Source organism: Saccostrea cucullata, unplaced genomic scaffold (assembly GCF_032062105.1).
Source record: "Saccostrea cucullata isolate Sc308-1 unplaced genomic scaffold, CSIRO_AGI_Scuc_v1 ctg1755, whole genome shotgun sequence".
In the NCBI taxonomy this organism is placed as follows: domain Eukaryota; kingdom Metazoa; phylum Mollusca; class Bivalvia; order Ostreida; family Ostreidae; genus Saccostrea; species Saccostrea cuccullata.
The window spans coordinates 13,126-26,263 of record NW_026920756.1 but is presented as its reverse complement, the minus strand read 5'-3'; the positions used below and the strand labels follow the sequence as shown (position 1 = coordinate 26,263).

Genomic DNA, 13,138 nt, shown 5'->3' with positions numbered 1-13,138 from the left:
TTGATTGATTGATTGTTTATTGTTTAACGTCCCTCTCGAGAATTTTTCACTCATATGGAGACGCCACCACTTGCCGGTGGAGGGCTACAAATTTTGTCCTATGCTCGGCACTCAGGGCCTTTGAGCAGTGAGGGATCTTTTTCGTGCCAGCACCTACTGTGACACGGGACCTCGGTTTATACGGTCTCATCCGAAGGACCGGTCTCCAAGTCCCGCAGTGGGATTCGAACCCGCGACGTAAGGATTGACTCCTTACTTCGCGACTCTAGAGCAGACGCTCTAACCACTGCGCCATGCGGGCGACGAAAGTGTATAAGATTTTTGCAGCAATTTTATTAGTTTTAAGAATAAGGGCTTCAAATTTTGACCTTTACTCGGCACTCAGGGAAATTGAGCAGTAAGGAGCCTCGGTTTTTAAGGACTCATCCGAAGGACCTGCAACTTTCACTTCGAAGTGCCGGGCGCATGGCGAGGGAACAGTTGCTACCTATTTTAACGACTAGGTCAGTCGCGGCTGAGATACGAACTCACGACCTCCCGATCACGAAGCGAGCGCTCTACCGACTGAGCTTCCGTGAACGGTAACTGTTTTATGAAAGGGGGACATGGATTGACATTTTGAATTGACTATTTGAACAAGCAAAAACATTTGTACATGGACGTATATAATGCTTGATATCATTAGTGGCACACAGGTGGTGCTAGATCAGAAGATTGAAACATGAGTTTTTCCTTTCTCCTGCATTTAATGTTGATACTTTATGTATCAGGTATTGATTAAACACATCATATTTTTTAATTCAAAACTTATATTAATGTAATATATTATGTAAGAGATTATTTTTGGAATGAAAAATACGGTTCCCTTAAATTATAGCTTTGTTTACACACATTGATTCTTTAGTCAGTGCCTGTGATAAAGAATGGGTTTTTTATCATAAATTTTTCTACAGCCATTCTTAAAGATGCTTTGGTAAGACAATTTCTAAATCCCAATTCTTATCTTGAAATATGTGAATTATATTCTTTTTTATTAAGAAACCAAAGTCATTTGATACTACCTGTAATTTTGACCTCAGAAAAAGAATGAAAATATAATGACCTTTATATAGAATTTTCTAGACAAAATCATAACCTGTTTGATCTAAAATATTTTAACTGTATATTTGAATAATAAAACTGAGGATTAGATGTACATGAATTCATATACTTTTATAATATAAACGGGTATGGATATAACGAACAGTATTCAATATGAAAGTCCATAGAACAATACAAATAGGAGCAGAGCAAACACGAACATTCAAAACCTTAGAGCTGGGATCAGGTGCCATGGAAGACTGAGCAATCCCTGCTGACCAGTCACATCCACCGTATGCTCCTTGTCGTGAACGGGAAATCACGGAAAAATCCGTCGTCTATTCAGTATATAAATAATAGACTAACAATCAGTATGAAAAAACGTCATGCAGCATTTGACTCAATGATAAATTGACAAGGTTTTTGTATCGACCAAAGAACTAACGAAATGATGACTTTGAACAAGACGCAAGAGAACGAGAGAGAGAGAGAGAGAGAGAGAGAGAGAGAGAGAGAGAGAGAGAGAGAAAACTGTGGAGGATGTAGAGAAAAAATTGCATACGTAAGAGGAAAAGTGAATTAGATTGATTTTTAAATCAAATTATTTTTAAGGGGGCCGTCTTGGGTTTTATTGTGTGAAAATTGCAATAGCGAAACTCTTCATATTTATACTATATAAACTTTACATTTACCTCAATGTACCTGCCAAGTTTTGGGAGAATCTACCGTTCAGGTACTTTTAAAGGACCGTCATACAATACATGTACATTTACTATAGGATTATATAGGAAAATGCCAATTTAGCACTTTAAAGCAAATTATACAAATAAAACAATAGACTTTTTGTTGAAACTATAATATATGATGAGTAATACTGTATTGTACATTATATGTAAGAAATAAAAAATGCTACCGTCTTGTTATCAGAGGGGGCATCTCAAAATGCCAAAAATTAACAAATTTTCCTGTTTTTATAGAGTACTACAAAATATCACGGGCACAAAGGATTTATATAAAATCATAATAAAGAAAATGAAGATTTTCTCAAATTTTTATGTTTTAAATTTCAAAAGCGTATGTTAATTACCTTTTTCTTAAATAACATTTTCAGTTTATCATAACGTCAAAAAGACACTGTAACGACGTCAACTGACCTATCAATTCCAAAATCGTTTTAAAACCAGTTATGTAAAATCGTAAACTCATTTTAAAATCTGCAATTTCTTAAAAAAAATTATATTATTAATTAAGCGAAAAAATTGCTTTAAACAGTACATACGATCCATTTTACTATGACGCGCGAAATATTGCGCAATGAAGTCGTCCCCCTTAAATTAGAGGGAATGTTTGGTATACATTTTCCAAAATGAATTAAGGTTTCCTTTCGAATGTTTGTATATAATTTGTTTAATATTTGGCACTTTTCTTTTGGTTCTCTCTCTCTCTCTCTCTCATCAAATTTAAGCCCTTTTAAAAATTAATCACCAGCGTCCTGATCAGTCTTTAAAAGCACATAATAAAGTGGATACTTGCAGATTGCTATTTTTTCATTGATTTGAATACTCTCTATTGTTTTCTATTTTATTTTTGTAAAGTTCCTAAAATTATTATTGTGTAATTAACTCTAACAATATTTTGAGCAATATGCTTTAAACTTAAGACAGGTAAATGTATAGACTATGCTTAACTTTAATCATATGCTGAGCATATACTTAAGAGGTGAGATGTTTTATGAACATGCTAAGCAATATGCTAAAAAAAGAATTTCAATCTGCTTAGCAGAAAAAAACTTCTTAAGTACATACTAGAGAACTTAAGAATTTATATGCATACAAACCCAGGTCTCTTGAACTTCTCTATCTCTTAAACCCAAACCTTTCATTGCTTTATTCGCGGATTATTTAGCGTAAACCGACCTTAACCAGGTTATACTCGATAATTTGGCCAAGAATTAGAGTCATTCCTTAAATAATTTGATAGAATTTTGATATGATAGTCACTGATACATTTTGACAGTTCCCAACCGGTTTTCAATGGTTTCTCGGCAAAGGCAGTCAACTTTTAATCCATTCATTTGAAAGCAGTCCTTTGCTTTGCCTTGACAGAGAAACAGTGTAGGTTGTGTAACTTATGTTTTTCTGTTCATTACCAAGATTCTAAAGCTCAAGATGATATACATGTCTTTGTTTCTCATCTGTTCGAAAGCTTTATTTAAAAAAAAACTGGCATTTCTAAATGTAACTTTTTGAAATCTAGCATCATAAAAGATACTTATCACTGCAAAATTTCAAGCTGCAAATGTAAAAAAAGTTTCCTTTCAATAGTAACAGTTTACTATTTTAAACGATAAACATTGATCTTTTACCCCATCTTTTAAAATGATTTCTTTATTCAGCATTGTCCTATTCTGGTGCTACATTTTGACAAAACCAGTTTGAAAGCTTCAGATTATGATTTTAAAAGTCATATATATAATGATTATGTCGTTGTACTGAAGCTTGATGAAGTTTGATGAAGTAAAGTTTTATCATAAAAAGAATGTGACTTGAATTTATGCAAAAATAGTTGAAGAAGAGTGCGGAGCTTTATACATGTACATGTACCTGTAAGCCTTCCGAGCGTGCTAAACGATTGTTAATTAGTAGATTTGAAAAAAAAACAGTTTAACTATTTATTTTGATTTGAAAGTTAGACGATAATTTTGAGAAAATTATTTAAGGACGTGTGAATAATTTTTCAGCATGAATTTTTTCTACGCATTTTAATTATGAATCCTATTTCAATTAAGAAATGTATGCCGATAACGAGCAATATTGTAAGGAACCGGATCAAGGCCGGAGATTATTCACATCGACAATTCTAATTCAGGTGCCCGTTTTAGACAAGAACGTACGATTAATACCCTTATTCTAAATTATTATTAAGGTACTCTGAGATAGAGTTTTAAAGGATCAAAGCTATATGCATTTAAGGTAGTCAGATCCTTAGGTTTATAAAAGCAGCAGTTAAGTATTCAAAAATACTCATTAAAGTATCTCGGAATCCACAAAATTATGTGAATCTATCCACAGTATTTTTTTTTTTTAGTTAAAGATTAAAGTTCATCATATTATAATGGGGAAATTGTCAAATTTACAATATTTTTTGCAGAAAAGGCGAATCGGAATATCAGCAAAGCATTTTCTAATCGCAAATTGATCAACAAATATATTCTAGGTTGAAAAACAATAGGTATCCAGGCATTCAGCGAAATTGACACGATTTGTATACTTATTTGGTATTTTTTGTCTTTTATTTCCTTCATGTATTCTATAATACATAGTGTAAAAGGCTTGTGCTATCATTGCAAGACACCACAAATCACTTTGTATTCCACACCATGCTAATACGCATTTTTATCTAAGATTGGATTTTAAAAAAAAACTTATTTCTCTAAAACTGTATTTTTTTTTTATTTTTTTTAGGGTTCAAATGTCAACAGACCCTATCTTAGACTTGCACAAACCTTGAATCTTATAAAGATTAATAAAATGAAAATTGTTGCATGAAAAAGTCATTTTCAAGCTTCATTTTGATGCAGCTCAAAATAAATATTAATTTTTGGAGTTATCCCTCCTGGCTGAGGATCGGATATCCTAAAAATAACTAAGATATGCCCTTTTTTCTTCAGAACATTTGAAGTTAAAACCGATAAAGATAACTTGAACAATTTATAATGGTTGAAACATAAGTTTTGCAATTATATTGTCTTTTTTATAAGACTTATCAACACTTACTACCGGTATTTTCTACAGAAACTTTATTGTATACCACATTGATCTTCTAATTGCTCTCACACTCCTCATTTACATTATGTTTTTTTTTTAATCTCTTTTCAGATTTAAACGTGAATCTGATTCAAACTGCTTACAGTCGGTTTCAATTTATGAAAAAAAATCCTTATAAAGAGGAACATAATCTGTAGGAATCAGGGAATGATTAACAAAGCTTCTTTGTCTTCTGCTAAAAGGTTTCTTATATAAACCCATTTTGCCCACTCTAAGAAACGTCATCTCTGATCTCAAGATCATGCAGCACCAGGCCTGGGGAGCATCAAATTTAGATGACGCTCACTTTTTATCTTAGTCTCACTTTTCCACAATATATTCCTTTGATAAAAGTGACACTGAGCTGAGATCAAAAGTGAGCTCGACTAAGTTTTATGGCCAACGGGCCTGGTCTAAGTCTTCTGTAAAACACATTTTAATAAACTTTTTTTATTATTCGGAGCATTTATCGATACAAAGGTTTACCGTTCACGGTAGCGCAGTCAGTAGAGCGCTCGCTCCGTGATCGGGAGGTCGCGACTGACCTAGTCGTTAAAATGGGTAACAACTGTTCCTTCGCCATGCGTTCGGCACTTTGAAGTGAAAGTTGCGGGTCCTTCGGCTGAGACCTTAAAAACCGAGGCCCCGTGTCAGCGGCAGGCGTTGGCGCGATAATGATCCTTCACTGCTCAATGGCCCTGAGTGCCGAGTAAAGGTCAAAATTTGAAGCCCTTCACCGGCATACGGTGACGTCTCTATGAGTGAAAAATTCTCGAGAGAGACGTTAAACAATATACAATCAATCAATCAATCGATACGAAGGTTCATTATGAATGGGTTTTTTCCATCCTTACAAAGGGGCAGTATTTCATTGCCATCTATCTAAAGTGCCACATAATTATAACATAAAACGTATATGTAGTTTATAAGACTGCCAATTTATTTTTGCATTTTGCAGACATAGTTATGACGCTCGTTGCATACCCTATCTAGCATTCCTCTTTGTTGAATTGTGTAGATAACGCAGTGCTCGATGTTGTTTAAGTTATTTGGTTCTCCAGAACTGAATGTGGAGTAGAACATTGGCTCTGCATTTGAAAGATATAGAAACGTTCCTTCATGTTGAACATCGCTTGCACCAAGCCAGATCGCGCCATACATGTAACCTAAACAATAATATAAGATAAACTTAGATAGAATTTTAATTCACATATTTATGAAATCATTTTGTCTAAGAGCTTATAACTTTTAGTTTTCTTTTATAAAATATATCTACGAGGGTCATTCAAAAAGTTCGTAGACTTTTATCATAACTTTTTTATTTAACGTCATATTTAAACCAAATTTGGTACATATATTTTAACAACAGATTCAAATATTTTGAGCAAGGAAATTGGAATATATCTTGATTTTTGTAAAAATTATCAAAGATTTAAGACAACAAAAATGGGGTCACGGAGCAGGGTCAAAATTGAGTTATTGACTGATTATTCACTTTTCATATCTATAGCCATACCTCTTTAAAATTGTCCTTAAATAAAATAAAATTTACATAATTAAATTTAGTATTGTTTCATTTCTTCAAAAGCAAAAAGTTAATGTAATACATTGCTTTGTTTAAAAGATATCGATTTCTGTAGACAGATAGTCTTGATTTAAAAAAGCAAAAAATCATGACGTTGAAGGACGTCACGGAGCAGCGAGTAGCAATATAATTTTGTTTTGCGTTTGGAAACTTTTGAAACAAACTCCGAAAATGTTGGAGAGACCAAGAAAAATACATAAAATGAGGCGTGTATTTGTTTATAATGGAACAGACAATTTTTGAGGGGTAAAGACTTTAAATTGGGCGATGGGCGTTCTGCAAAGAAACATATTATAGTTCAAAATCTTGTCAAAAGAGTTAATTACGTCATGAAACGTGATGTGGGCTTCACTTTTGCGGAACCTATAAGAGCGGAGTTACATGGTAAAGGATGTGAAAACATTGACAATCTTATTTAAATTCTACTCAAATTATTGTTAGCATACTAGGTGTCAAGTGTTGTGGAAACGTTTTAATGAATGAGAAATACGATGCAAACCATGTATAAAATGAAAAGGCACTGTGAGTTTGAGGAATGTTCTTTAACGTTGTTTTTGACGTTACACTGTTTTTTACCGTGCTCCGTGGCGACAAAACATGTTGCATTTAAAATTGTCTAGTATGAGTTCCGTTTAATCAAATAGAATGAAACTTCAGAAATCTATAAAATATATATTTTTACATTTAAAAATGTACTGATATTAAGATTTGTAAAAATAATGTGATGATAAGGAACATTGTATACGTATTTTTTGAATGACCCTCGTAAATGAAATTCAGGCATATATCCCCTTAATAATAAGAAAAAAAATAAATCACTATCAATTTCTTTATTTAAATTTTTCTTCATGTGTTTTAATGGAAACAATTGATTGCAATCTTAGCTTTAACTAGTGTGTGATATATTTTTATAATGTACTTGTACCTTTTAATCGGATTTGCAGATCGATCCACCTTTCTTCCTTGAAATTGTGAAGTTCCAACACTTCTGCGCCCATTCGATGGCATGCCGACTAAAAATAATGGAGATCAACATAATACCTTATGTAACATACGCAAATTAAAGTTTAGAAGTATTTACCGTATAAACTCGCCTGTAAGTCGGTTGTATTTTTAGGATGTTTTGAAGGGATTTGCCATTGACCCGATTATAAGTCGGTACAACAGATGACAATTTAAAATGAATTATCTGATATTATAACCTGGTTTTAAATAACATTTTTTGAAATGTTGGTCGACTTTAACCTTTCAAATATTGATCATGATACATGTATAATGTATAATGCCCTCTTAAGATTAAAAAATTAAATTATTAAAATACATGTAATATAAAAATACATGTAATTAATGTTTAATCTTAGAATACAAACATTATATGATAAATCCAGACTTTGTTAACCGATAACTGTTGAAAATATTTATAGAACACCACGTTTTGCCGTCCAAAAATATGCCAGTCTTTTATGTCTCGTTTATAGTCGGATATAGACTTTTGGACTAAAAGAGCATGAGCCATCTTATGCATATAATGGCAATTTCATATGTCAAAATAAAGTAGACACTTGGTGCTTCCTTCTTGTATAGTAAAATTTCGTTTTGAGAATCCAGATATTGGAAAACAGGTTTGAGAATTTGCAATGCTCTTGAAATTTGCAAAAAAAAAACATGCGTATTTGACTACCTTCAGCAAAAAATTAAAATATGAGCACAGCCCACGATCCAAAAATTAAAACTTTTTTTTTTATATTCAGAAACAGACCTTTCATTATGTATTTGCATATTTTGGATCAGAGGTTGTGCTCTATATGAAATATTGAAAAAATGCTTCAATTTTAGGCCATTTTAGGAATTTACAGGATATGAGAAAAAGGCCGAAATTTATGACGTCAGAACGCATTGACTAGATGGGAAATACGTCAAGATTTATAGATACATGGTCACCAACACTCTAAGTTATAAATACTGCATTTGCAACCTAAACTGAGTGGTTTCGATTTTTCGGAAACTCTCAGGGCCAAATAAGGCCCAACTTGGCTCTTGCTCTTTAACACCCCAAAAAAATCGATGACGACTATATATGGTATGTATGATCTCCGTAAATTGACTTTGCATTAATAGCAGTTGAATTTTTCATCATTAATTGTTTTTACGAACTGAAAATTACATTTTGACAATGCAAAATCGAGTCAATAAAAAATTCTTTCAAAAAAATTGAATTATACCCGATGATATCAGTGTTAACACATTGATTTGTTATCTTCTTTTTGTTCGTTTCTTTCTCAAGGTCACTTCGGGAATCCCATCCCCCTTTTCATTTCTTTAATTATATGGGGTCGACACTTTTTTTTCTATTTTGTATATGTATATCTACTACCTGAAATCTTTTAAAGCAACCTTTTTGTCCCAATAAGCCAGCTAAAATAGCTTATGTTTAAGTCTTTAATATGTATGTCTCTATAAAATCGGAAAAAGAACGATTTGTACTTTATACCAAAAACATGGAATTTCCTTGGAAAGAAAACCAGTAGAAGTTGAATTTGTATTTTACCATTGCATCTTTAAGTGAAACTTTTGATGTTGAAAAGTAATAACAACTCCACTGGAAAGAGGCCCATCCTCCTTTACATGTTCTCGTGGAATCTTTAAAGAAAAAACAAAATGCATCAGTTTTTAATTTAAAAGTAGGGTAATTTCTATATTCATTATTCGTACAAAACATTTAAGGACAGATACAGTTGTATTATTTCAGAATCGTAACAAGCAAATTGAAATGCATGTAATAAGTTTTTATAATGTGATATTCATCATGAAATGAGCTATTCATGAGTGATTCGTTTGGCTTCATTGATACAATAACCCAAAAATTTCTTTCTTCTAAAATTAATCTTATTAATCATCAAACAAATTGTCTTAATCCCTATCCACTGTGTAAATTTGCTAATTTCCTTCTATGTTCTTTTTTTTATTTCAGTTGAAACTGCATACATTCTTAAGTCTAGATGCAATTACCGTAGCACACCTGTTTCTAAAACAATGACTTACAGCAATTAGTAGTTTTATCTACTCATTTAAAACTAATAAACAATTAGGTACTTTAATTTTGGCAATGGAAAAAAAGAGAATGTCTTTTATTGTCATTTGCAAACAATGCTTGGAATCTCTTTTAAAAAGAGCAATTCTTTATCAGATGTTCAATCATAAAAAAAAAATTGAGTTTATATTTAAGATACATAATACTGTAAAAACACAAATTTTCTTTGGGTCAAATTTTCGTGGTTCCAGAAAAAAATTGGTTTGTGGGGATTTTATTGCGTAGATGAACATTTTTTTAGCAGTTGTGCATAAGAAAATTAACATTATGTTGTTGGCATGAATTCGTGGGTTTCTTCATACCTCGAAAACAACGAAAATTAAACCCCTTGATAATTTAGTGATTTTACAGTATTTCCTAAATTAAATTTCAATCATCATCTTGTGAAATTAAATTTTCTGTAAAAACATATGTACTTGAATTTATTAAATCTTCTGTGAAAATCAACAAATTACACTGTAATATTCAATTCTCTGTAAAATGTCTAGTTTTTACAGTATTTCTATTAAAGCTGCAACAGTATGTTAATAAAAAGTTATACAGTTAGGTTGTCTTTTTTAATATTGATGAATCATACCTAATTGGGAATCATTTTTTGCATTAACTGCATGTTTATTATCTTGTACAAATAGTATTATTTGCTATATCCCTACTAAACAGTCCGTCTATATCTTCTTACTTTAAAATGTCCAACAGTTCGACTGTTTCCCCGACTGTTAAACTGTTAAATTGCTAACTGTTAAAATTTACTGTTAAAAAGACTGTTGCCCGCTGCCGTCATATAGCGCTAAACTGTGTCATGTTTCAGTCATTCGGCAAACTTCTGTTAATTCGCATAACTGTTATTTAAAGGTAATGAGCCGAGTAGTGCTGAGTAATTAAAACATATGGTAAAGATAAACAGAAATGGCCGATGTTCGTTTCGCGGCGGAAAACGAGGATGATATCCAGTCGATATTCAAATGTACTTTCAGATATTTTATTTTTTTACTTTAACGACGAAGAACTTGCTCTCCTTCTTGACAACCCAATGTTAATAAAATTTTGAAAACACGGGCATTGATCAGTATTCCTATTTAAAGCACATTTCACAAAATCACTCCTTTCTTTTGATGGTTTTTACGTAACCATTAGAAATTAAAATTTGTTCAGATTTATTGTAGAATTGAAATGTATTCTACGAATTCTGGCTAGTATAACTATTAGCTTAAGTACTGTTTGATATGTCATTGTTGATTGATATGATTCGTGATTGCGATCATGATAAGGAGTACATGGCTGGTGTGACCGGTCAGCAGGGGATGTTCACTCCTCCATGGCACCTGATCCCAGCTTTGATGTTTTGGAGGTCCGTGTTTGCTCTGCTCCTATTTTGTTTTGTTTTATGCATGAACTTTGATGATGAATCCTGCTCGTTATCTCCAAATCCTAATTCATGATCTTAAACATGATAAAGTCTCTCTCTCTCCCAAAAAATTACTTTCATTCAATATATGAATTTGATTTGGTAGGTGTATAACAAAACAGTTGTTGACAGTTGTCTCGGGAATCAGTCGACCTGTTGGACCTGAGTACAAGCTGTTGCCCGCGGCCTACGGTCTTGGGTAACAGCTTGTACTCCGGTCCAACAGATCAAATGTTTCCCTCTACCCCAGTCAACAACTGTATAATATTGTCATTTTCTTGACCTATTTTACAAGGAACTGGTGTGCATAGGCCTTGTCTGTTTCACAATTCTTATCTCATTTTTCAATAAAACACGTTTAAAGTAAAACATGAACTAAGTTTAAAAATTCATAAACGATATGATCTTTAAAGAAGATCTTCTACATATTTTTTTTTTTCAGATAAGTATATAAACTCCAGTTATATAAAACAAACAAATGTTTACAACAATTTAAAACAAGTTATTCAACATATATCAATTTCAATAGAGGGGAAAATAATAAATAATGACTCTGCTTGCACTTCAAAATTTCCATAAAATCTTACACTGCATTAAATGAAAAAATAAAATAATGCTAAAAATATGAATTAATTAAAATTTATAAGTGGCGTATTCTTATTTGACGCAATTTCACTGATTTCCTACAATTTTGTTTTCAGGTTGTTTTCAGGTTTGGCTTTTTTATCATTTAGCAACTTTTTAGGTTAGATATGCTTTTGAAATGCTTTGTAAATTTATTTAATTCTGGTGTGAAATAAGATTATAAATTTTTGCTATTTATAATTTTATTTTATTTTTTTGTTTCTTTTTCTAATGCAATTCCAATTCTAATGCAATTCTAATTTAGAAATTCTTCAATAATTTTGTTTTTTCATCCAAAATTAATTTAAAATGTTAAATGAAATGTAAGCCGTAACATTTTTTAATATTTTTAATAAATCTTATAACTTTCAACAGGAATTGAGATATAAATAAATATGTCAATTTCAACCTGAAGGTTCTTAGAACTATAACAATTACTTGGGAAAAATAAGGGAATAAATAATTGTAAAAAAGGGAATTATTACTAGTACTTATATTCCAGTGAAATTCGATTTCTTGATAGAAGACAAGAAATTAATTCAAAGATCACTGGAAGACTCTGCAAGACAACTGAAATGACGCAACAAATTCACGGAAACACAGCTAAAATGTACTGTAACATGTCTGAGTTGTAGCTGAAAGGATATTGGAATATACTGTAATATGTCTCAATTGTAACTGAAAGGTCGGTGAAATGTGCTTATCATTCATTAATTAAAAATATTGAAACACTCCGTTATTGCTTTTTTATACAAAATGAAGTGTATAAAAAGTAGATAATTTGAAAAAAACGAAACTATTTCTCGATTCAACACGTGTTAATCAGTCTTATAGAATGTATGTTTCTTTCACAGTCGCAACCAAGGTGTATATCACCAAAAAGTTTGGCAGTTAAAATAGTTGCACTTTGTAAAAAAAAGAATAGAATACAGTCTGACACTTCTAATGTATAAAAAAATCATTTTAAACAGTCTGTTTTAATTCATCATTTCAATTAGCGTAGAATATACATACCCATATAAATTTGACCGGGGATGGAACTTAATATCACCAAAACAAGAAGCTGTCCAGTTTTGAAGTGCATTTTCCACAAAAAATTAATACGGTTCTGCTGCCTTTTAATAAAAATTTACAAAAATTACTTATATTTATATTCAACAAAATAAATCAATACATTCATACTTGACTAGTTTATCAAATTACTTACTTCAAAAATTGTCGCCATATGTCACAATAAATCAACGAAATATTTCTTCTAAAAATCAATTAAAAAAAAACATGTGTTTGTTTGTTATCGGATTTCTTATATATCAAGAAAGTATCCCAAATAAAAAAAAGAATATGTCTTTATACCAATATCAAGATGTGCTTTAATTTTTATCAATAAAAAACGTATTTTCTATGAATTCATATTTTTTAATGCAAAGGAGTAATTATATTTTTAACTAGTAACGATCTTGTTGCGTGCAACGAGTGGTCTTCCGTCTATTCTGAAAAATAACCCTGAAAATCTATTAAACATATTTTTGGAGACATTGATAATTGAA

The 13,138-nt window shown here is 31.5% G+C and overlaps 1 protein-coding gene across 1 annotated transcript in view; it reads right to left on the bottom strand.

Annotated features, from left to right (window-relative positions):
* LOC134256990 (CD209 antigen-like protein C) overlaps positions 1–12,679 on the bottom strand; it is a 65,659-nt gene extending 52,980 nt beyond the window's left edge. Inside the window, exons 1-2 of the mRNA XM_062739656.1 lie at positions 12,606–12,679; positions 9,020–9,111 (exon numbers count right to left, since the gene is read on the bottom strand). Of these exons, the coding sequence (XP_062595640.1) occupies positions 9,020–9,111; positions 12,606–12,675 (162 nt within the window). The 5' untranslated portion in view covers positions 12,676–12,679. The remainder of the gene's footprint in view (positions 1–9,019; positions 9,112–12,605) is intronic.
* Positions 12,680–13,138: the final 459 nt, after the last annotated feature.